This window comes from Bos indicus x Bos taurus, chromosome 18 (genome assembly GCF_003369695.1).
Source record: "Bos indicus x Bos taurus breed Angus x Brahman F1 hybrid chromosome 18, Bos_hybrid_MaternalHap_v2.0, whole genome shotgun sequence".
NCBI lineage: Eukaryota > Metazoa > Chordata > Mammalia > Artiodactyla > Bovidae > Bos > Bos indicus x Bos taurus.
Window position 1 is genome coordinate 17773333 of NC_040093.1, and position 25686 is coordinate 17799018.

General features: G+C 46.8%; 1 protein-coding gene across 1 annotated transcript in view; it reads right to left on the minus strand.

Annotated features, from left to right (window-relative positions):
- Nucleotides 1–2311: 2311 nt before the first annotated feature.
- SPINT2 (serine peptidase inhibitor, Kunitz type 2) overlaps nucleotides 2312–25686 on the minus strand; it is a 29996-nt gene continuing 6621 nt past the window's right edge. Inside the window, exons 2-7 of the mRNA XM_027515943.1 lie at nucleotides 9683–9853; nucleotides 6298–6351; nucleotides 4994–5047; nucleotides 4304–4465; nucleotides 3932–3970; nucleotides 2312–2636 (exon numbers count right to left, since the gene is read on the minus strand). Of these exons, the coding sequence (XP_027371744.1) occupies nucleotides 2470–2636; nucleotides 3932–3970; nucleotides 4304–4465; nucleotides 4994–5047; nucleotides 6298–6351; nucleotides 9683–9853 (647 nt within the window). The 3' untranslated portion in view covers nucleotides 2312–2469. The remainder of the gene's footprint in view (nucleotides 2637–3931; nucleotides 3971–4303; nucleotides 4466–4993; nucleotides 5048–6297; nucleotides 6352–9682; nucleotides 9854–25686) is intronic.

Sequence of the window (25686 nt, forward strand, 5' to 3'; positions counted from 1 at the left end):
ATAGATGACAGCCCACCAGGCTCCCCCATCCCTGGGATTCTCCAAGCAAGAACACTGGAGTGGGGTGCCATTGCCTTTTCCAATGCATGAAAGTGAAAAGTGAAAGTGAAGTCGCTCAGTCGTGTCCGACTCTTAGCGACCCCATGGACTGCAGCCCACCAGGCTGCTCCATCCATGGGATTTTCCACGCAAGAGTACTGGAGTGGGGTGCCATTGCCTTCTCCGCTTCCTACTGCAGTAGATTTAAAAGTGATTCCCAACAGTTTCTTTTAAAATCCAACACGCTACTTTTCTTCCTTCATATGACTAAGATATGAAGGAGGGGCAACTCTTGTCCAAGTAGGTGGAGAAAGGCCTTCTGCTAGGCCAGAGGTGTCAGTGGGTCTGAGGCTCCTGAAGTTGACAGGACACGAGCGGACCAGAGGGTTGCCTGTGGGGTGACAGGGGGCATGTAGGGGAGAAGCACCAAGTCAGGAGCAACGAGGACACAGGTAGGTGGGCAAAGGTGGCCACCACTTTCCATGGGTGACCTGACATCTGTGATCTCGTGCAGCTTTCCCATCCACCCATCTTACAGGTGAGGAAACCGGAGGTTCAAAGGAGTTAAGTGACCTGCCTGCTTGAGGGCAGTGGGTGGAGGGTCTCTTCCCAATGCCTCGGCCCTCTTTCCCTGGACCACAGGCTCTTCTGGAGGCACTGAGGGGTCCTAATTTGTCTGGGACGTGGCAAGTAGGTTTCCCCTGCTCACAAACTCTTGAGTCAACTGCAGTGAGGGCCTGGAGTGCCAGGCTGCATGGAAGGTTTGGCAGGGAGAATACCAGAATCCAGGAGCAACATCTACCATGGACCAGAAAGGCTGGGAGTGGATGAAGTGTTTACCCAATTGCTTCTGCAACAGATGTCTAAGCCCTAACAGACACAAGCCTTTCCCTCAATGTGCAGGCATCCTTCCAGGATACTGTGTGTTTGGTTCCAGACTATCGCAATAAAGCCAGTCGCATGAGATTGTTGACGTCCCCAGTGCATTTAACAGTTACGCTTACACTATAGTCTATTAAGTGTGCAACTGCACTAGGTCTAAAATAAACAATGTATATACATTAATTTTAATGTACTTAAATGCTAACCCCATTATCTAACAAGGCCACAGTGTCTTCAGAGTACAATAAAAGGAGGTCTGCCTGTATAGTATGTATAGAGGGTGGCCTTTGGCCTGAAGGGATTTCTAGGAAGGGTCAAGGAAAGGAGGGCTTATTGTGTTTCAAGGAGAGGCCACAGCAAGATCTGGAACTGTTGTGTCGGGTAGCATGGGCCCCCAGCCAGGCCCAGCACCTCTACCTACTCCCAGGCTGCAGACCAGCCTCCTGAGTCCCTGAGGCAGGTGGAGGCCCCAGTCTACCTGCCTGACCCCATGGGTTGCCCAGATGCTGCCCCATGTTTAGGACTCTGTGTTTAGGATTAGGGTGAGGAGAAAGGGGGCTTTGAGAGCTTTGAGAGGAAGGGAGTCCCCACAGGCAGGCAGCAGAATTGGGGCTAAGCCTGGAGGCAGAGTTCAGCCTGGTGGTGCCCTGTCCCCATTTCTATGCAGGGAGGGAGGACTGGGGATGATTGCAGACATGCAGGAAAGATGAAGATCATGGACGCCAAAATGAGTCATTAAAAAAAAAAAAAAACCAGCACGGTATGACCAGAATTTTCAAAAAGTGAAATGGAGTAAGAAAATATCAGAGCAAAAAAAAAAAAAAAAGAAAACATCAGAGCTTACCACAAGTGTAAGGCTAAGGGTTGTTTGGCAAAACTTTATGAGCACTCAGTTGTAATGTAAGATGTATTTCATTCAAAAAGATCTGAAAGATGTTGTTTTCTTACAGTCTGTTCCTGGATGGGGACATCTCATGTCCTGTGGATACTTTGGTAGAGTCTATATTAACAGTCCCATAAAGAAAGCACATGCTGAATTTTTTTTTAAATGGGAAGGCCCTTTTATTAAACTTGTACATTTTACTTTCTTCCTTTCAGTATCCTAATAAAAAAAAACCCATGTTTCTGCTTACTTAAAAAAAAAAAAAAAAAAACAACAAACAGAAAACATCACTTTTGTGATGGGAAAGGAGGCAACAGGATTCAACATAAGCAAAGAAAACTACACCTGGAGCAAAGAAAGAGATCGAAGAGGAACCGACTCGGGTGGAGGCCAGACCACCTGCACTGCACAGACCTTCACTGAGAGGACTTCTAAAGCAAACCCATCTGGGGGGCCAGGGAGCAGCCCTCTCACCTTCTGGAAGAACAAACAGACCAAAAGCCCTAATGATCGTGCAAATACAAATCAATCGCTCTATTTGGAAAAGCACACATGCGCATCGACCCTTGTCTCCCCTCCCTTCCCAGATTCTCTTCATCAGCAGGGGGTTGGGGGGCAGCCCCTTGGCAACGGGGGTTCACAGGAGGGGGTTCACAGGACGGGGTTCACAGGACGTAAGAGTTCTTCACCAGCTGCTCCTTGTCATCCCCAGAGCTCCAGACGGTGCGGAGGGTGCGCTCCTGGTTCCTCCGAGCCACCCTGATCAGGCAGACCACGGAGGCTCCCAGCAAGAGGATCAGGACCATCACGAACAGCCCCACCAGGACTACCACTGTGGATGAGAGAGAGGCCTCAGAACTGGGGGGGGACCAGGGGCCACAACCGGTGTCTGTGGGAGCTCTGGAGGAGAACCAACAGTCCTAGGGCCACATGTCCCCCTGCCCCAACCCAGGAAGCCTGACAGGAAGTCGAGTCCTCAAGAGAGTCCCTACAGTCTTGAGAAATAGGTTTCTAAAAAGTGGAGGTGCTATGCTAGGTGCACACAGACAGAGTGGCTATTTGTGTTTCTTTTTTTTGAACAACAAAAAAAATCCTCACTTCAACTCTATCTCCCTACCGCCTCTCTGGGGCAACCTGTACAGGAAAAGCACCCATCTCTGGCGTGGGCGTGTAAACACGCCCCTCCCCCAACCAGCCCAGAGAAAGATGTGGCCCTGCAGGTTGCTGGGGTGGTGGCCTGTGGAACGAGGGATGGGCACGGGTCTATTCAGAGCAGGGCTGGGAGGGGACCCTCACACCCCTAATTGCCCAGATAAATCTGACAGTGGTTGCCCCACTGGAGTCCCACTGGTCAGTTCAGATGCTTTTTCTTCAGGAGAGGCTCCCCTTAAGGAATGTGGTCCGGGGGCAGTTGCCCGGCTCCCTCTCCCCACGTAGCCGCAGGACCAGAAAAGGTCAATTCCCTCCCCATCTCCCACCGTCCAGACCCCGATGCCTGGCCAACCAGGTTCCAGCTTCATTCCTCTTTTTCTAAAGGAGGGTAGACACACAGGCCAGGCCTGGGCTCCTGAACAGGAAACAGGTGGAAAGAGGCCAAACCAGTGTGGCAGGTCTTTTGTGCAAACGCTACCATCCATGATTAAGGCTCAGAATCAGAGACAAAAGAGAGAGAAGGCCCAGCCTCCTCGCCAGACCAGACTGCGTGGGGACAACAGCGCTGCTGGGGGCCATGGCCCACCCACAGCGAGGGCTCCGCCCTCCTCGGTGTCACCCAGGACCAGCGATGAACACCCCAAGGCAGCAAAGCTACCCCCAAACGTGGAGTCAATCTCAGGCCTGAGTGCAACAGATCCCACATGCCTAAGCAGGAAGAAGTGTCCCCCGGTTGCCCTCGGGGCTGCTGGGAAGAGATGGCCACATTTCTAACCCCTGTTTATGTACACCGCACCACTGGACACACATCTACTGTGTGTTCCAAGCTGCCCAGCCATTCTTGTGCAGAAACATGACTTTTTAACAAAAGATGTGGACAGTGAAGGACGATGTGTCCAAGACAACATGAAGCCACAAAGACAGAGCCGAGTTCAGTCAAGGTGGGCAGGTGGAGGGGGGCAAGAGGCCATTTACCTTTACTGCCAAGGGGCAGGGCAGGATACAACTGCTTGCCTGGAAGAAAACACACAACCCTGGTCAGCTCCCAGCCCTCCTTTGCTCAGAGTGGCAGCCACCAGAGGCTTCCCCTTGGTCCTGGGCCTTCGAGGGGAGCTCTAGCTAAGTGACTTCTTCCAGCTCTTCAGAGGGTTCTGAGGCCTTGCCACCCCAGTAGGGACATAGGAAATATCTGCCCAACAGCTGGGGCCAAAGCCACCCCCTCCCCACTAGGGAGCCAAAAGAAGGTGAGGGTAAGAGCCCAGAGGACAAGGAAAGGGACTGGGGTCCTCTCGGGAGGGTTCCCCTGCCCGTGGCCGTGTCTTGGATTGAGGCACGAGGCAGACTCACCGAAGCATTGCTGCATGCACTCCTCCTTGGAGCGATAGTTGTTTTTATTGCCCCGGCATCCTCCGTAGATGAAGTTATCACAAGAGTTCTCCTCGGCATTAAAGTACCAGCGTGGGAAGGCTGCGCGGCAAGGACCAGTGACGGCCTTGGCAATGCAGTGTTCTGGGAGCAAGACAGCCCGAGGGGCACAAATTAGCAGGGCCCAGGAGAGGTGACTGGAGCTGGAATGCTTCTAAGCAGTCATACGGCTACTGCCCCATGGGGAAAACCTCTCTCTGCTAAAAGAAACTGGTTAATTGCAGACATGGCCAGTCTGGCCCACATTTTCAGATGCCTTTCTCAGTGGCATTACCAGACTACGGTTATGGAGGTTACCCCATGTCAGTCACTGTTGTAGGAACTCAACCTGTGTGAGCTCCCAGAGGTCTGAACCAGGCCCCTCATTTCAATCTCAGGGCTCGGGGGCAGAGCTAGTTACCCGCCCACAGCGCAGCTTCCGGCAGGCAGGGCAAACTTCTCCAAGGGCATGCTGTGGGCCCATCCTGCTTCCTGCTGCCCCACGGCATCCTCGTGAGTCCTAGTACCCGGGAAAGGTTGGGAAGCCCTGCTCTACAATATCCTTAATAGAAACCCTCAAGTGTGTCTCAATTCCCAACTAAGTAAGAAAACATGTTTTTTAAGAAGTTGTACCTTCATAGCTGAAAATATCACCGGAGAGGCCATCAGAATCCTGCCTTCTGGGAACTGAAACACAAACATCCATGTCTCCACGTCAGGGAGGCCGGAATGGACACAGGACACGTGACCTAGCTGGGGCTGAGTTGAAAGGGGCCCACTGAGGGAGGGTGGACGCTCTGGCACCTGGAAGGAAGGGAGTGGAGTCCCCTCTCTGTGGGCAGCTCTGCTCCATCACCTCTCAGTCCTGATGCGCTCTACAGCGCCTCCAAAACCATGACTGGATGGGGAGGCCTGCTCGGCAGGTCAGGGGTTATTATGGAAACCAATCCCAGCCACAACTTCTGGATTGACGAGAAAGACCAGAAGTATATAGGAGGTCACTTATTCTCTTGGGGAAATTTTCTTCTGAAACAGGACAGACACCAGAGTTATGAATTCAGTGCCCCATGGCTCTGGATGACCTCGCAGAGGCCAGTTCTGGAATAAACAATGAACCCAGGCAAAGCGGTGGCCAGGACAGTCACAGGAATCCTATCGAAACTGGAAAGTGCCTCTAACCTTAACTCTCAGCATTCTGCCAACTGATTGGCTGCTAAACTAATAAATGCTTACTCGTATTGGGCGCTGAGGCCAGAGTCAAAGGACCAGAATCAAGACTGCAACCAGTGTGTGGCCACTGGCTGACTGGGGCCATCCTCAAAGCGGGTGGGGGCAGACTCCCTCCCTCCACAGCAGGACTCGCCCGGCAGAGCCCACTGCCCGGGGACTGGCCTTGCTAGTGCATCTGGACCACTCACCCCAGGCTCCCGAGGCAGAGTCCTTTAAGCATAAAGAAGGAATAGGGCAGCTGTTCTCAGCACTACAAAGCAAGCTAACACAAAGAGATCAAGGACTGCAGTGGGAAGGGAGGCGGGGTGGCAGAGGACAGGGGTCAGCACAGGGAGGGAGATGGACCGGCAAGGATGACAGAGAGCAAAGGAGAAGGAGCGTCAAGGAGTGGGGATCGGGTAGTGAAGACAGCAGAGCAGGCAGGGAGTGGGGACTCGAGGCCTGAGCAGCATGCAGCAGTAGCCACACCCCAGCGCCCAGGAGGGAGCACTGTGGAGTCCCTCAGCCCTTCCTGTCCGCAGGACAATGCGAACTCCCCAGCATGAGGAGGTGGCAAGGAGCCAGAAGCTGGCAGCCCCAGCTTGCCAATTCTGCGTCAACAGAACCAGGAGGAGGAAGCCCTGGTGCAACTCCCAAATGACAAATGTCCTTTCACATTACCCATCTGGATGGCCCTCATTCCATCTCGGGTCTTTTTAAAAACCTACCACTTGGGACAGAGGAATCTGCTTTATCCCTGGTCCGCTCATCGATGGTGTTCTCTGCAAGGGGACAAACAAACAGCACAGTGAGAAAGGGCACCTCTAAGATCGCTGGGGAAACAAAACAGACTGCACCCCTGAGCAGGCCTGGTCCTGTGGGCCTCTCACAGAGCCTCCCATTTCTCCTTTATGAGGGCCCTTCAGTGTGCATGCTGGACCACAAACCTGCCAGAACTTGGAAAATAAGGAACCAAGACTGTCCTTGTGGGTTAAACGTTAAGATCAACCAGCTGGAAATCAGAGCAAAGACGTGTGAAGTGACATTATAAAAAGACAGAATGGCTTCCAGGGCCAAATAACCTGTTGAACTGTATTAACTCACAAAGTGAATTAAAAACTGAAGGGCGTGCTTAGCACTAGGAATGTACTTCCTGTCACCAACCCATGCACTTAAAGCTGTTAACATGGTAAATTGTATGCTATGTATATTTTATCTCTTTCTCACACATACACAAAGCTCAGAGGGTGGGTGGAGAGGCTAGCCATTTAAGGAAGTGCAAAAAAGGGAGGGCTGGCAGGGTGCAGGAGGGAGGAGCCCTCCCGTGTGTGGAGGAGGCGTGGGGCTGGTCTAACCTGATGCCACCGCACACTCGCATACAAACCAGCTCCCCTGGTTCCGCCCCGCCCCTCATCAAGCAATCTTCTGGGAATCTGACTGAGCTTTGTCTATGCACACTAAAGCATAGGCCAAACGGGAGAGTCTGGTCCCTTCACCGGCTTTGGTTCTCATTATAATTAATTAATCAGTTGTTAATGAACTGTCATTCTCATTCTCATTTGGCTCCCCACAGAGCTTGCCTGCCTGGGAGGGAATCTGCTGGCAAGGACTCCAGTGAGTGACTTGTTGCCCAGTCGTCACCCTGGCAGTTCCAGTTCTCCTTGCAGACTCACCGGAGAACCGCCTCAGGAGCCAGCAAATGGGTTTTCTGGGACCTCCAGGCTGGGGCCGGACTCTGACCTTTAGGAAGACAGCTGTCTGCCTTCTGCCAGCAAAACACTACACCCCATGGCCCTCAGCAGAGACATTCCATCTTATGCCCGCTGTTCACTGCTTGTGTTCTTAAAACTTAACTTTCCCCCTGAGAAACCAAGGAGTAATCAGAACGGCATGTACATTTGCTACTGTCAACTCTTTTTTTTTTAATGTGGACCATTTTCAAAGTCTTTATTGAATGTGTTACAATATTGCTTCTGTTTTATGTGCTTTGGTTTTTTGGACCAGGAGGCATGTGGGATCTCAGCTTCCCAATCAGGGATTGAACTCAGGCCCCCTGCACTGCAAGGCGAAGTCTTAACCACCGGACCACCAGAGAAGTCCCATACTGTGAACTCTTGATAGGGAAAGGACAGGAAAGGTAGCAAAAAACATTTCCCCTTAATTCCTTCCCGGACACTGGATCACAGCTTATGACAGAAAATTACATACAATAAATAGTATTTTCCTTACCATTTGGTGAGGTTGCCAGTCACCCCCTAAAAGATGAGGGGCTCATTCACAATCCAAAAATAGTACCAGCCCCCTTGGCTCTCCAAACACGTGCTGAGCGCTGAGCACTCGCTGGGCACACAAAGATCAGTAAAACGCTCCTCCAGGCACTGGGTCTCGGCCGGGCTCGTGTGCCTGGGCGCTGCTGTAAACCTCAGGCCACAGCCAAGGCCACTGCTGCTGTCCTCTCTTTGTGCACTTTAATTCACTGATGTGATTTCTGAATGCAGAGCTCAAAGCCAACAGAGGGTACAGCCAATGCAGGAGGAGATACAAACGCCTGGCACAAGCTCCCAGGGTGGCAGGGCTGTGAGCGCTGAGGGTGCCACAAGCACTTTCTGACCCAGAATCATAATCCAGGTGCTACCAGCAATGCCAAGCTGTCAGGAAAGGATGTAAGAAGTCCCATGACAACGTTAAAGAAGCAGCCAGTGAAAATCTTTTTTTTTTTTTGAAAATCTTTAACAGACAGTTTGGCTGGCCAAATCCTCAGGTCTCTGGAACACTTGGGAGGGATCAGGCCCCAGAGGGCCAACATCTCACTGCCATCAGGTCTCAAGGAGTCCCCCGAGGCTGCGTTCAGAGCTGGCACATGCTGTGGTGGGGCTCAGGTTTTTATTTAAACTGGGAGGCTCACAGGGTCAACATGACTGCACAGAAGTCCTCACTGAAGGCTGGGACAAGAACAGATTCCAGAAGTGTGTTCTAGTTTTAACTTGATTCATTACTCGGCTGGCTGGCTGAGCTCCTCAAGTCATTTGTCCCAAAGGTAAAAATAACCCAAAGGCCCAGGGAACAAGGAGGCTGCCTGTCCGCTGCCTGTCCGAGCAGACCTGGCGTGGCGTGGAATGTGCGCTCACTAGTGGGAAGAAGGAAGCTGGCGGGGAGAAGCAGTCATGTCCCCCCTCCCCTGGCTCTAGTTTGCAGCCTACTCTCCCCTTTCTGAGAAGAGGGGGAAGGGTACCGCCGTGAAACCACCGTGTGTGGGTGACCTTCACGCTGGGCCAGCTTCTGCTTTTAAAAACATCTCCCAGTTTCAGCCATGAAGAACTAGCAAAGAGCAAAAGACATCTACGACCCAGTTAATAAGGTGTCTCTAGATAACACGAAGTTAAAAGACGCCTGCTCCTTGGAAGGGAAGCTATGACAAACCTAGTCAGCATATTACAAAGCAAAGACAGGGACTTCCTGGTGGTTAGCGACTAGGACTCAGCGCTCCCAGTGTAGGGGGTCTGGGTTTGATCCCTGGGCAGGGAACTAGATCCCACGTGCCGCAACTAACACCTGATGCAGCCAAATTAATAAATAAATTTTTTTTTTTTAAAAAAGCAGAGACATCACTTTGTTGACAAAGGTCCGTATAGTCAAAGCCATGGTTTTTCCAGTAGCCACATATTGATGTGAGAGCTGGTCCATAAAGAAGACTGAATGCCAAAGAATTGATGCTTTCAAATTGTGGTGCTGAAGAAGACTCGTGAGAGTCCCTTCAACAACAAGGAGAACAAATTTCCTTTAGTCAATCCTAAAGGAAATCAACTCTCAATATTCATTAGAAAGACTGATGCTGACGCTCCAACACTTTGGCCATCTGATGCAAAGAGCTGACTCATTGGAAAAGACCCTGATGTTGGGAAAGACTGAAGGCAAAAGAAGAGGGGGCAGAGGATGAGACAGTTAGATAGCATCACCATCTCAGGGGACGTGAATTGAAGCCAACTCCAGGAGATAGTGGAGGACAGAAGAGCCTGGTGTGCTGCAGTCCATGGGGTCTCAAAAGGTCAGACATAGCTTAATGACCGAGAAACAACAACAGATGATAAACCCTCCCCAACAGCGCTGTCTTACCTGTGACGCCAGCACACTTTGCAAGACACTCCTCCTTGGTCATGTAATTATTGTCATTCCTGTCGCAGCCTCCATACACAAACTGCTGGCAGGATCCGTCAGTGACATTGTACCACCACCGAGGGAAGGAGGCCCGGCATCTTCCCACTTTCTTGGGAAGGTGGCAAAAATCTAAAACACAACCAGAGACCATGCTTAGCAGGGCAATTCAGGCAAGAGAGAACACGCACAGCCTTGGAGGAAGAGGCCTACAGCTTTCCAGAGCCTTAAGTTCCAGCAGCTGCTCTATACGCCGTTTTTAAAGTGTCACCATCAGACCTGCTTAGGGATTCCTTCTTTGTGTAGGAAAAAAAGGTGTCATCTAACAACAAAGATACCAACTACCCGACTGCACTGAATGTCAGTTGTGTGTTGATACTGGCCCTGCCCCGTTATCAAACACACAACCACCCAGTACAGAAGCTGGACTTCCAGAGGCAAAACACCAGACTGCAGGATCCTTCTGGATATATGCCTGTCTCACCAGGCCAAGGGGAGCTTAGCATGCAAAGGCTAGAGCTGGTGATGTGCGGTCAGGAAGGACACGCACAGCATGGTGCTCTTAGCAACACAGAAGGACCTTTCCTAACTTTTCCTGTCTACTCTCTGCCAAGACTGGCCACTTGATAGTTGAGTTACCACTAGAGCCTCAGAAAGAAGCTCCCGAATATTAGTTCCCCCCACTGCCAACCAACCCTTCAAAGGCAACTCAGGTCGCTCCTTTCTTCCAGCGTTTATAATGGCTCCTATCTTGGTGGTCTGGGGTTACAAGGTGCCTCCAAATCTGGCCCCGCTTTGGTACAAGGGAAACAGAACAAAATTATAAAATTCCAGCCAGATATATTTGTCTACAGAAAGCCTAGAGATCTGCTTGCTCTCTTTTTAAATATTAATTAATTTCTGGCTGAGCTGGGTCTTTGTTGCTGCACACAGGTTTTCTCTAGTTGTGGCAAGCAGGGGTTACTCTCTAGTTGTAAGGCTTAGGCGTCTCATGTCGGGGCTCACAGGGCCTAGAGTGCGGGCTCAGTAGTTATGGTGCGTGGGCTTAGCTGCCCCACAACATATGGGATCCTCCTAGGGCAGGGATGGAACCCATGTCCCCAGCGTTGAAAGGCAGATTCTTAACCAGTGGACCACCAGGGAAGTCCCTCTGCTCTCTCTTGAAAAGGGAGAGATAAACAAGTGCTGGAGACAACACCTTTACTAGAATGACCCTTTCTTCTGAGGAATTGGGAGGGTTAAAAGCAACCGGAAAAGGGAGTCACCCGACCGTGTGGTTCAGTGTCCGCTCTGCACCACCATATCACCCCTTTCTGGGACCACGAGCCTACATCGCCTCTCCCTCCACCATGGTCCCCTACATCTCTGAAGTGAACTGAAGCCATGTCCGACTCTTTGCAACCCCATGCACTGTAGCCCAGCATGCTCCTCCGTCCATGGGATTTTCCAGGCAAGAGTACTGGAGTGGGTTGCCATTTCCTCCTCCATTCCCGACCCAGGAATCAAACCCAGGTCTTCCACATTATAGGCAGACCCTTTACCATCTGAGCCATCAGGGAAGTTCAAAGCACCAGGGAAATCCTACATCTCTGCCTTCTTGCATAAGGGAATTGCAACCTGCCTCAGGCCCAGCACAGGGTGATTCATAAACATCTCAAATAAAACCATCCCAGGGCCCAAAACTTGGGTTATATGTCGCCAATGACTCCCTAGTTGTTCTCAGCCTTGCTAGGTTTATCTCACCGAGGGGAAGCCTTTCAAAGCAGAGAGAGCAGGATTTGTGCTTCTGCTGCATCTCCCAAAATACGTCACAACAACGGGCAGGAAACCAAACATTCCACAAAACATCTATCTATGGACAAAAAAGGCTGGTACTACGCAAAACAAACAAACATCCCCAAGGAACTCCAATAAATCACAGGTACCTAGCACAGCAGAAAAAGCATACTCTGAAGTAAAAAAAAATCTTTTGTTAATGTGCAAGCAACCATCACCGAAATCATCAGCTAAAAAGTACCTTATCTGGACACTTCATATGAATGGAATCATACGATATGCCCAGAAAAGGCAAACCAAGAGAGACAGGAAGTAAGATTAGGTTTGCCTGGTGCTGGGGAGTTGGGGGGTGGGGTGGGGGTGGGGTGGTGGAGAGTGACTGCAAATGGGGATGATGGAAATGTTCTAAAATTGGATTGTGGAGATGGCTGTACAACTCTCAGTGTACCATTGGGTTGTATGCCTGTAACAGCTGATTTTATGGTATGTAAATAATAAATCAGTTTTGTTTGTTGTTTTAAACAGGCCCAGACACCTTTTGTCCATATAACTGCATCAACCAGAACCCTGGGTGTGCACCCGGAACAGGTACTTTTGACAATGTGCCAAAAGTCACAAAACAAACACCATCAACAAGGCCCAGGGAAGACGCGGCAGAAGAGTCCTCTGGTGTATGTTTCTGCCCAACCCACCAGGCTGTCAAAGGCCAGAAGCAGCACTGCTATCAACATGACAAGCTGGAGAGGACCCAGACAGGACGCCCTCTGACCCCAAACTGAAAACGTCAGGGCAGAGGCACTCAACTGCTGCCGAGGTGCAGCAGCTGCCTGTCCAATGCCCTGCCAAGCTGAGAGCCTTGGAGACCACTAACTGCTTGGTGTCCTTGCTTCCCGAGCAGCTGTTAGGTAATGAAAATGGAAGCAGTCTTGTTCAGGCTTCAGAAGCAGGAGAGCAGGCCTCTGATTGACTTTGGACACTGCCTGGACTACCCGCCTGCTTGCAAAAACACCAACTGTTACCAGCAAGTCAAGAGGCACTTTAGATGAGAGAAGGAGTGGGTATCGGCCAGCCCCCTGGGGTCCGGAGAATCCTGTGACTCACCAGGTGAAACAAAAAGCATTGTAAAACTTAAAACCAGAGCTACAAGTTTTGCAGGCAAACTGACCAGGATATCAGTTTGCAGCCTGGGATTACAAGTGGGAGCCCCCCAAAACTGCAATTTGCAGCCTCATCAACAAAGTGGATGCACTATCTCCAGGCTGCTGTTAACAAGCGACTTCCCAGAGCTGCTGAAGTCTGAATGCTGGCGGGCCCAATTTGGTGATGGACATACACACTGTTACTCTTCTCTATTGTTTCTATTTCTCTTTTCTTTTAATGACTGTGTAGTAAAATTAAGTTAAATAACCCTTTATTAAATACTGAAATTGTTTATTGTGTGTAACAAATAAAGGTTTAACAAACCCTTCAAATCTAAAACAAAAGCAAAACTTCGGGGTATGGTCTTTTAAACAAAAATACCTGAAAAAGGAATTGTATGCTTTAAATGGGTTGACTGTGCAGACTGTGAATTATGGCTCAGTTGAAACAAACACCTGAGGGGGCCGAACGGATCTCAAGGCAGGGTTGCCGGGAACTGTCAGATGCCACAGCAGAGAACACGGCAGGGCGACCACGTATAAAGAGTGGGAATTGGGTGGCTTTTCATAAGCAAGGATGCCGATACTTCTGCCAGATGTTCTGTGCATGTACAGAAGCCTGAGGGTGCATAAAGAGGAGGAGGGAGAAAGCTTATCCAGGGATGGACAGCAGTTACCCTGGTGAAATAAACACTGCCTGGAATCTGGCTTCTTCTTTGCAGGCTCAGGCACTCCTAGTGCCCCAGGGCTGAAGAGGCGCAGGGATGCTGATCTCACTAACAAAGCACACTGAGGAAACTGAGAAAATAACCGTCCAGCAGGGTGGATGTGTGCCAACACACCACCTCGGAAAGCCAGGTGACATGGAGCAGATCACTTGGCGTCTGAGTAAGGCAGTTTTCTGGAGGATTCCTATGAAGATCCACTCTACTGGGATCTACCAGGCAGACTAGAGGCTCTCAGGAGATGGCTCAGGATGCGCTTCCGTCAAGACAGTGTGGTCAAGGTCTGCGTCTGAACACTTACTTTTCTGACTGCCACCACGAACCGATGCCGCTTCCTGACTGGAACGCTCTTTCTGTAGATGTGACGGTTCCTTCGTTACAAACTTTGTGGGGCTGAGAGGCCATTCTGTCTCAGCTGCTCACATCTGCTGTCAATGATCACACACTGATCTCACGGTTTAAATTTTGGAAGCAGCCTTATTTTCAGGTTCCTTGTGTGGGGTAGGAGGGGATGGGGGTAGCTTCTTTTTTGTCTCAGGGAATTTAGAAATGTCTGTTTAAGAGAAGCTCAGTGGGTAGAGAATTTGCCTGCAGTGCCGAAGACCTGGGTTTGATTCCTGGGTCCAGAAGATCTCCTGGAGAAGGCAATGGCTACCCACTCCAGTATTCTTGCCTGGAAAATCCCATGGATAGACAAGCCTGGTGGGCTGCAGTCCACGGGGTCATAAAGAGTCAGGCACGACTGAACGACTAACACACACACCTGCTGCACTAAAAACAGCATATATGGAAAGACATAATGTTGACAATTGTTGAAGGTGAGTGATGGTCTATGGGAGCTCATAAACCTGCTCCCACTACTTTGTGTACACTTGGAAATTCCTGTAATAAAAACAGAAAGAAGCTAATCTCTTTTTAAAATAAATTTGACCGAGTAAAAGAGCTCTAAGTAGCAGATTAGTTGGCCAAAGCTAGGTTCAACCAAGATGAAATTTAACCACACAACTACTGTGTCAAGACAGAGTACCTTCTGTGAGGAGGGAGGCTCCTTGTCAAATGGAGAAGAGTCCATTTTGTTGCATGCCTTTCCTAACTAAATTGCTTTTCAGCTTCCACAATACACAGTTTTACTCTCTAGGCTTAAGGAAATGATCTTATGAAAAAGGAGGTTGTTTTTGTTTGGTTGGTTGGTTTTGTTTCAAAGGAGAGAATGTTCCTTTAGGAAACACAGGTCACATGTTCTTCACCTCACTCCAAATCACATCGATGCATTCTCTCTTCTGTTGTACAAAGAGCCGGAAATACTTTAGTATGTAAGATGACTTCCATGACTTATCACCTTCCTTAGAAAAAGCTTCCAAAAAGTCAGAATACTATCTTTGGTAGACTCAGCTTAAAATCAAAATGCAGAGCATGGATTATTTCTTGACACCCCATTTCACTGCCTTTACTAAGCTAGATGCTGGGCACATTATGTGCACTATTTCTAACAGTCATGATAAAAACCGTGACTCATGCAGTAACACCCACCTCCCTTTACAAATGAGAACACTCTGGGCAGGTTAACCTAAGCAAGCAGCAGAGCTGGATCTGAAATCAAACTGATCTGATCAGACAGCTCAGGCACAAACTTAAGGACCCCTTCGATGGAAAGAAAGAAAAAGCCACTGTAGTGACAGGCAGTGGGAAAAACATGAAACTGAAGTTGCCTAAAAGCCAAAACATTCCTCAAGGCTTCATCACAACTGGAGGGTTCACCAAGGCCAGGCCTTCTGCTAGGTCTTTTTATGGTCACAGTGACAGGGTCACTGATAGCACCATACCAAAGAACTGCCCCAGGCCGAGGGGACTTGGCTGGACAATTTTCGGGAAGTTTTTCCTTAATAACTGTTATTGTTAAGAGATGACATTTTGGTCTCAGAATAGTTTTGGAAAACAATCATGAAAAACGTGTTTCAAGTCCTATTTCAATGCTCAAAAATGTTAGTGCAAAATTAAATACGTTCTGTTAAGTTTTCAAAATGGAGGAAAAAATAGAGGGTAAAAAAGAAGAAAAAAAAACAGGGGGAAAAGCTGAGGGGCGCCAAATTTGGATACATTTGCTTCAGAATATGTAAAAATGGGAAACAGTAATACTGTCTTGGAAAAGCATCAAAAATGGTTAAAGTCACACATTATCTGAAATATGAATCTAAATTACAAAACCCTGGCAGGCATTTTGAACATTAGCTGTTACAAAATTGCCAAACAGACAGGTCTTTGTCATAGAAAACAGGTTTTTCTGGTTCTGAAGTCACTTGAGCTTTAACCAAAATAGCGAGCCAATGGCTTAGACGTGCTCTACTTCACTCTACGTGCTAGAATGACCTGCTACTACCTTCTAACAAGGACATCACAGACATTTTAAGCTCCCAGGCACTACTAACCCAACCTAATTTTACAGGCCTCAGAAGATGATATCCAATCACTCTTCAGAAATGCACAATTACAGCTGTCCCTACTCAAAAGTTTAATATATTTCAAATATTTTGAAAACTACAGAAAATGTCACAACACTGGTATACCGCATTCTCAGCTTTATGAAATTCTAACATTTTAAGGACCAAAACATGACAGAGCTGAAACCCTTGGTGCACCCCCTCACTTCAATCCCACTTGTTCTGTCTCCCCTAAATTAACAACCACTGTGAACTTAGCATTTTCTTTTATTCATGTTTTTTATACCCATTCAGAGTCAGTTTACTTACAAAACAAAAAACAACTCTCCTGGGACTCTAGTCCTTGATAAGCTTTTAACTCCTGTGGGCGCTATACACTGAAAAACACCAACTTACTGCCTCACTGTTTCCTAATAAGAAAACCCTGGATCAAAAAAAAGAAAGCTCTGGATCATCTCACAAGCTCAGACCCACTCATGAAATGGTCCTTCTCTTCCCCGGATCTGTTTTCTCTACAGCAAAACGTCAATAAACTTTTTTAAGAAGGGCCAAATAGTAAATACAGCCAGAATAGTGTGAAATCAGGCAAAACAATGGAAAAAATTATGACTGTTCCATGACCTTTAAGATAAAAAAACAAACAAACAAACCTGTGGGTTATAAATGCATAGGATAAAAAATCACAAAATAAATATTTATTGAGTTCACTGTAAGTTAAAACATTAGAAACTTGAGAACTGAAGTGTTAATTTTCTTTGTAAATAAGTAACTCACCAAGGGGCTTCCCTTGTGAGACCTGGGTTCAATCCCTGCGTTGGGAAGATCCCCTGGAGAAGGGAAAGGCTACCCACTCCAGTATTCTGGCCTGGACAGTCCGTGGGGTCGCAAAGAGTTGGACACAACTGAGCAAGCAAAGAAACAAGCAAACTCACCAAGAGTAGTGTGAATAGTACTTGCAAAGGTCTTTAGTCATGTACGTACTGATATGAAGCCAGTTTCTTTTCAGTTCACCTGAGAGCAAGTGTCATACCTCTCTCTAGGTTTGGGTCAGCCTCTAACCTTTTATCCTTTGCTCTATCAATGCCATGAAACTGCTCTGAGAGCTGCCTGGCATTCTGTCCAAGGTTCGGCCAGCATTACTTCCACATACAGAACACCATCCTTTTTTGTCACAACTACTCTCTTCACGTCTGTGAGCTCCTCTGGCTGCACACCGGTCTTGAACAGCAGCAGTACCCACTCCCACAGCTGGCTCATCCTCTGATCACTCCATTTATGCTCAACTGGAATTTCACTTCCAGCATTATCACTTTTCTTCTTTGCTATACTTTGGTCTATTTTGGCCCAATTTCCTCTATCGACCAATCATTTTTGTAAACTGTCGCATTTTCTGTGGAGCAAGGAGATAACTCCATGCTTTGCTGTGTAGGAACTGAATAACACATGTGCAGTGACCAGGTACCACGCACGTGTGTCCATGCAAACCAAGGACTGCCTTTATCTCAAGCTTCACGGGTCACACAGTCTAACTAGTCAACTCTGTCATTACAGTGTGGAAGCAGCCTAAGGTAACATGTAAATAAGTGACCATGACTGGCATTCCAATAAAAATTGATTTCATATAATTTTTATGCCTTAAAATATTCTTGTGATCTTTTTCAACTATTAAAGGACTTCCCTCTTGATCCAGTAGTTAAGAATCTGCTTGCCAATGCAGGCTACATGGGTTTGGTCCTGTGCTGCGGCAACTACTGAAGCCCGAGGACCCTTGAACCTGTGCTCCTCAACAGAGAAAGCCCAAGTGCCACAAGGAAGAGCCGGCACAGCCCCCACCACCAAAAAAAGAGCAGAAGCCAGACTTAGTGTGCAGGCTGTATGCATGCAGTCACCATGAGCTGGAGTTTGCCAATCAGCTCTTTAGAGAGTGTTTATAAAAACACCCTGCTCAGATTTTCCACATTTACCCCTCCCCCCGTCATGTCACAGAACTCAGCAAATCCTGTATGTGTGGTCAGAAGCTATCACATAGACTCCCAGGGCTCACATTTCTTATGACAACACACCCTTTCATCACTAAAAGCAGCTCTACTCGTTTCATGAAAGCCACTTAGAATTCAAAGGATAATGGCCAACAGGAAATGATTTGCTACAGTAATACTCGGACATGTGAAAATATTACTTTTACACCAAAAAAAATAGAAGACAGAATACACTTCACTCCTCAGTACCAAAAAGCAAACTAGGAAGAATCCATTAATTTGACTTCAAAGAACAGGGACAACTATTAGCATACCCACCAAGGGCTTGCTACCCACAAACCTACATTAGCTGAAAATTCACCACTGAATTTTCATGAACACCCTGTTCAGGCTGGTGAAGTAAGTTGTGAGACATCCACACATACTACATATATGCTGGTATAGAACTAGGGAGACAAAAGCAAAAGAATGGTTTACATGCAATATTATGATTTTTTTTTAACTTTTAATTTAGATATGTGTGTGAATATACCTTTAGGGAAAGGAGACTAAAGGAGGCAGAAGCTTTTCCAGTTTTTTTCTTTTTTTTCATCTGTATGTTTTAGGATAATTTGAGCAGTTGTGTGAATGCACAACTTATTTTCTTTGAGAGTTTTATCTGGATAGTGGATTACAGTTACCCCTTCTGTTTGCTTAAATTGTTACATTTTTCATGGTAACGAAATGAACATACTAAATAAATTCCCCAGTATCTTGAGAATAGTAATCAACTAACTGCAGATGGTGATTGCAGCCATGAAATTAAAAGACGCTTACTCCTTGGAAGGAAAGTTATGACCAACCTAGATAGCATATACAAAAGCAGAGACATTACTTTGCCAACAAAGGTCCGTCTAGTCAAGGCTATGGTTTTTCAAGTGGTCATGTATGGATGTGAGAGTTGGACTGTGAAGAAAGCTGAGTGCCGAAGAATTGATGCTTTTGAACTGTGGTGTTGGAGAAGACTCTTAAGAGTCCCTTGGACTGCAAGGAGATCCAACCAGTCCATTCTAAAGGAGATCAGTCCTGGGTGTTCATTCGAAGGACTGATGCTAAAGCTGAAACTCCAGTACTTTGGCCACCTCATGTGAAGAGTTGACTCACTGGAAAAGACCCTGATGCTGGGAGGGATTGGGGGCAGGAGGAGAAGGGGACGACAGAGAATGAGATGGCTGGATGGCATCACTGACTCGATGGACATGAGTTTGAGTGAACTCCGGGAGTTGGTGATGTACAGGGAGGCCTGGCATGCTGCGATTCATGGGGTCGAAAAGAGCTGGACACAACTGAGCGACTGAACTGACGGATTGACCCTTCCCTGGTAGCTCAGCTGGTAAAGAATCCATCTGCAATGCAGGAGACCTCGGTTCAATTCCTGGGTTGGAAAAATCCCCTGGAGAAGGGATAGGCTACTCACTCCAGTATTCTTGGGCTTCCCTGGTGGCTCAGATGGTAAAGAATACATCTGCAATGCAGGAGACCTGGATTCTATCCCTAGGTTGGGAAGATCTCCAGGAGGAGGGCATGGTAACCCACCCTAGTAGACTTACCTGGAGAATCTCTATGGACAGAGGAGCCTGGCAGGCTACACAGTCCATGAGGTCATAAAGAGTCAGACACGACAGAGTGACTAAGCACACCAGTGTTTGGTTATGGGGCTTCCAGGTGGCACTAGTGGTAAAGAACCCACCTGCCAATGCAGGAGATGTAAGATCATCCCCTGGAGGAGGAAATGGTAACCCACTCCAGTATTCTTGCCTGGAAAATCCCATGGACAGAGGAGCTTGGAGGGCTACAGTCCATAGGGTCACTGAGTTGGACATGACTGAAGCAAATTAACACAAATTAGCACACAGTGTTTGGTTAATAGCTCATCTATGTAAATGGGGTGATCATACAATTTATCCTCCGATCAACACACTTTTCAGAGTGAAAAGAGGTGTTCTTAACAGCCACCCTGGGAAGTACAGTGGCATAAGTTGGAACCCTCTAAGGTAAACTGAGCTGAGTAGCCAGCCTACATAGAAGGGAAGGTAGCCCCTGACCTCCAGGGGTTTACGATTAAGTTAGAGCCACAAGACTGGCTTGGACAGAAGAAGGAAAAAAAGAAAACCACACAAGGTGAACTACTACAATCACACCCTAAATTCAAAGCACTTGTAAGCCACACAGGGCACAAAGGAAATGAGGAAAAGCTCTGGTATCGGGAAGTGACACAATAAGGAAAGTCATTTGGCCAAAGTGCAGGGGACAGATTAGAAGACAGGGCCCACAGGAAGCTGTCCTGGTGAGGGACCAGTGTGTGTCGGAGCCCCTGGCTGCCTCTTTTACTTACCCACTGTTTGGGGTTAGGGGTGGGGGTGGGGGCAGCTTTCCTAACCTCCCTGTACATGTATTTCCTCATTCATAATAAGGAAACAATAATACAAACAACAAAAATGTGTAAACCCCTCAATAAGGCTGGAAAATGCATAAATGCAGCATTCTTCAATTCAGCAAGCCCTGTATTCTCTGATTTAGGTCATGCTAATTAAAAAAAATTTTTTTTCAGAGGCTTCTAAATCAGACTCTTGGGAGGCTTGATAAAGCAAAGCTCTGATTACAGACCAATCATATCTGTGACATAATTAGAAATATGTATTTGGTCTCTCCCCACCCCATGTTCCTGATAGAGAGCTCCTAAAACCCTTGGAATGTCTTGAGTGCCATATCATGTTCTATTCTAATATTCGGTTTTCTGACACAAGAACTAAAACCCCAGCAATCTCTGGAGTGGCACAATCATCTTACTGAATGCCAGTGAGATGACTAGTGGCTGGGGGTGCCCTGGAAAGTTTCAGGAACTTCAGGATAGAGGTTAAAAAAAATCCTATCATTTTGCCTTTTCAGTATGAAAAGGCAAAATGATAGGATACTGAAAGAGGAACTCCCCAGGTCAGTAGGTGCCCAATATGCTACTGGAGATCAGTGGAGAAATAACTCCAGAAAGAATGAAGGGATGGAGCCAAAGCAAAAAGAATACCCAGCTGTGGATGTGACTGGTGATAGAAGCAAGGTCCGATGCTGTAAAGAGCAATATTGCATAGGAACCTGGAATGTCAGGTCCATGAATCAAGGCAAATTGGAAGTGGTCAAACAAGAGATGGCAAGGGTGAATGTCGACATTCTACGAATCAGCGAACTGAAATGGACTGGAATGGGTGAATTTAACTCAGATGACCATTATATCTACTACTGCGGGCAGGAATACCTCAGAAGAAATGGAGTAGCCATCATGGTCAACAAAAGAGTCCGAAATGCAGTACTTGGATGCAATCTCAAAAACGACAGAATGATCTCTGTTCGTTTCCAAGGCAAACCATTCAATATCACAGTAATCCAAGTCTATGCCCCAACCAGTAATGCTGAAGAAGCTGAAGTTGAACGGTTCTATGAAGACCTACAAGACCTTTTAGAACTAACACCCAAAAAAGATGTCCTTTTCATTATAGGGGACTGGAATGCAAAAGCAGGAAGTCAAGAAACACCTGGAGTAACAGGCAAATTTGGCCTTGGAATACGGAATGAAGCAGGGCAAAGACTAATAAAATTTTGCCAAGAAAATGCACCGGTCATAACAAACACCCTCTTCCAACAACACAAGAGAAGACTCTATACATGGACATCACCGGATGGTCAACACTGAAATCAGATTGATTATATTCTTTGCAGCCAAAGATGGAGAAGCTCTATACAGTCAGCAAAAACAAGACCAGAAGCTGACTGTGGCTCAGACCATGAACTCCTTATTGCCAAATTCAGACTTAAATTGAAGAAAGTAGGGAAAACCACTAGGTCATTCAGGTATGACCTAAATCAAATCCCTTATGATTATACAATGGAAGTGAGAAATAGATTTAAGGGCCTAGATCTGATAGATAGAGTGCCTGATGAACTATGGAATGAGGTTCGTGACATGGTACAGGAGACAGGGATCAAGACCATCCCCATGGAAAAGAAATGCAAAAAAGCAAAATGGCTGTCTGGGGAGGCCTTACAAATAGCTGTGAAAAGAAGAGAAGCGAAAAGCAAAGGAGAAAAGGAAAGATATAAACATCTGAATGCAGAGTTCCAAAGAAAAGCAAGAAGAGATAAGAAAGCCTTCTTCAGCGATCAATGCAAAGAAATAGAGGAAAACAACAGAATGGGAAAGACTAGAGATCTCTTCAAGAAAATTAGAGATACCAAAGGAACATTTCATGTAAAGATGGGCTCAATAAAGGACAGAAATGGTATGGACCTAACAGAAGCAGAATATTAAGAGATGAAAAAAAAAAAAAAAGAAGAGATGGCAAGTATACACAGAAGAACTGTACAAAAAAGATCTTCATGACCCAGATAATCACAATGGTGTGATCACTCACCTAGAGCCAGACATCCTGGAATGTGAAGTCAAGTGGGTCTTAGAAAGCATCACTACGAACAAAGCTAGTGGAGGTGATAGAATTCCAGTTGAGCTATTCCAAATCCTGAAAGATGATGCTGTGAAAGTGCTGCACTCAATATGCCAGCAAATTTGGAAAACTCAGCAGTGGCCACAGGACTGGAAAAGGTCAGTTTTCATTCCAATCCCAAAGAAAGGCAATGCCAAAGAATGCTCACACTACCACACAATTGCACTCATTTCACACGCTAGTAAAGTAATGCTTAAAATTCTCCAAGCCAGGCTTCAGCAATATGTGAACCGTGAACTTCCTGATGTTCAAGCTGGTTTTAGAAAAGGCAGAGGAACCAGAGATCAAATTGCCAACATCTGCTGGATCATGGAAAAAGCAAGAGAGATCCAGAAAAAAAAGGCTTTCTTGACTATGCCAAAGCCTTTGACTATGTGGATCACAATAAACTATGGAAAACTCTGAAAGAGACGGAAATACCAGACCACCTGATCTGCCTCTTGAGAAATTTGTATGCAGGTCAGGAAGCAACAGTTAGAACTGGACATGGAACAACAGACTGGTTCCAAATAGGAAAAGGACTACGTCAAGGCTGTATATTGTCACCCTGTTTATTTACCTTATATGCAGAGCACATCATGAGAAATGCTGGACTGGAAGAAACACAAGCTGGAATCAAGATTGCCGGGAGAAATATCAATAACCTCAGATATGCAGATGACACCACCCTTATGGCAGAAAGTGAAGGGGAACTAAAAAGCCTCTTGATGAAAGTGAAAGTGGAGAGTGAAAAAGTTGGCTTAAAGCTCAACATTCAGAAAACGAAGTTCATGGCATCTGGTCCCATCACTTCATGGGAAATAGATGGGGAAACAGTGTCAGATTTTATTTTTGGGGGCTCCAAAATCACTGCAGATGGTGATTGCAGCCATGAAATTAAAAGACACTTACTCCTTGGAAGGAAAGTTATGACCAACCTAGACAGCATATTCAAAAGCAGAGACATTACTTTGCCAACAAAGGTCCGTCTAGTCAAGGCTATGGTTTTTCCTGTGGTCATGTATGGATGTGAGAGTTGGACTGTGAAGAAGGCTGAGCGCCGAAGAATTGATGCTTTTGAACTGTGGTGTTGGAGAAGACTCTTGAGAGTCCCTTGGACTGCAAGGAGATCCAACCAGTCCATTCTGAAGGAGATCAGCCCTGGGATTTCTTTGGAAGGAATGATGCTAAAGCTGAAACTCCAGTACTTTGGGCACCTCATGTGAAGAGTTGACTCATTGGAAAAGACTCTGATGCTGGGAGGGATTGGGGGCAAGAGGAGAAGGGGACAACAGAGGATGAGGTGGCTGGATGGCATCACTGACTCAATGAACATGAGTCTGAGTGAACTCTGGGAGTTGGTGATGGACAGGGAGGCCTGGCGTACTGCGATTCATGGGGTTGCAAAGAGTCGGACACGACTGAGCGACTGATCTGATCTGATCTGATCAGGATAGAGGCTGGGGGAATTCCCTGGCACTCCAGTGGTGAGGGCTCCACACTTTCACTGCAGTGGGCCTGGGTTCAATCTCTGATTGGGGAACTAAGATCCCACAAGGTATATGGCACAGCACCCTGACCCCAAAAAAGGATGGGGACTGGGTGCCAGAAAAACCCAGCCTAGATTAAAGGGTTGGAACTTTCAGCCCCACCCCCTATTCTCCAGGGAGTCTCAGTTACTAATCAATCATGCCTACATGATGAAGCTTCAGTAAAATATCCCAACAGGTGGTAAACACAGCCACATGCCAGAAGGGTGGCTCACCCCAAACTCCATAAGGACAGAAGCTTATACACTGGGGGACCCTTCCAGACCTCTGTCTTCACCTGGCTACTCATTTGTATCCTTTATAATAAACTGGTAAACATGTTTCTCTGAGTTCTGTGGACTATTCTAGCAAACTGGATCTGAGAGGGTCATGGGAACCCTTGAACATTTCAAGTTGGTGAAACTGACAGATGACAACCTTGGGCTCTGACTGGCATCTGAAGGGAGAGGGGCAGTCTTGTGAGACTGAGTCCTTAACCTGCAGGATCTGTGCTCACTTCCAGCAGCCTCAGAATTGAGTTAAATTGCCAGACACCCGTTCTGAGTCTGCTGAGAATTGCCTGATGTGGAAAAACCCACACATCTTGTATCAGAAATATTTTCTGTAGTAGACAGGAGAGTGTTCTCTTTAAAATCCCTTCAAGATTAAGGCGAAAGCTGAGAATGTTAGCAAGAGAACCAACTTAAGGACATTATAAATATAACTCAGCCCCAGTTGAAGGCCTCTCTGTGTGACTAATATCCATTCTAGATCTAGTTAATATAAAAATGTTTTTTGACAGGTTTGTTAGCAGTTAGCAGTTTGTTTTTACTGTTGTGAAATGCACCATGTATTAGAGGCTATCTTGCAATGGCTTGTCTGGGAAAGGGCATTTGCTCAATGTAACCTGAATTCACTGGTGAGTAATAAAGCAGAGATTCCACTGGCTTTCCCTCCATCTGTCCCACTGAGATAAATTCTGTGGGCTTGCAGGTGCATCTCTTAAAAACGACTCAAATGGAAGGGACTTTTTTTGACACTGGGACCAATCATTAAGAGTGTTGTAAAAATTAAAGGCATTTTTTACTCCATTATAAATGCTTAAAACATTTGGCACAAAGCTTTGAATAAGTAGTGTATTTTTATGAAGGCCAGACTGGTGGTGACTGACAGGATAGAGAGGATACGGAAAATCAAAGTACAAACTCCAGTCAGTGAGTTGATCAAAGCAATCCAACCATCACTCTTTCCCTTTGTTTTTCTGCTGTGCAACCACCTGGCATGCCTGCCTGAAGGTATAAAATTCCTTATTTTCACCTCCAGTAAAGTCCCGCAATACTATAAATATCGGGAGATTAAGAGGTCGGAGAGAAGAAAATAAGAAAAACTATGAGTTGGTTACCTATTTTGACTTCAAGTTATCTTTTCACCAAGGAATGAGAGACTCACATTCTGTGTGAGTGAAGAGGTACTAAACACTAGGGAGGCAGATATTCACCCCTGCTTTAATTCTGCTGGGCCAAATCTCAAAGCTGACATTTATTTCACTATCAGTCTTATTTCAAGGTGATCTATAAATCCACCTGTTTTGGTTAGCTGGATAGGCTCTACATACTTGAGGACTTCTGCGTCTAGTACAGAAAGCTATTGCCACCCATGCCTTCCTCTAGGTTTGGGGGCCTGGAAGTCGTCATTGTTAGGATAAGTAATTCAGAAACTTTAAAGTGACCGCCAGGTATTTACGAGGGGAGAACATTTACAATGACATACCCAACTTACATTGTAAAACTCATAAAATCTTGTTTTAGATATCAAATCTTGGCAGTTTAGATATAAAATATTTAGATATAAAGGTTTACATTCCATAA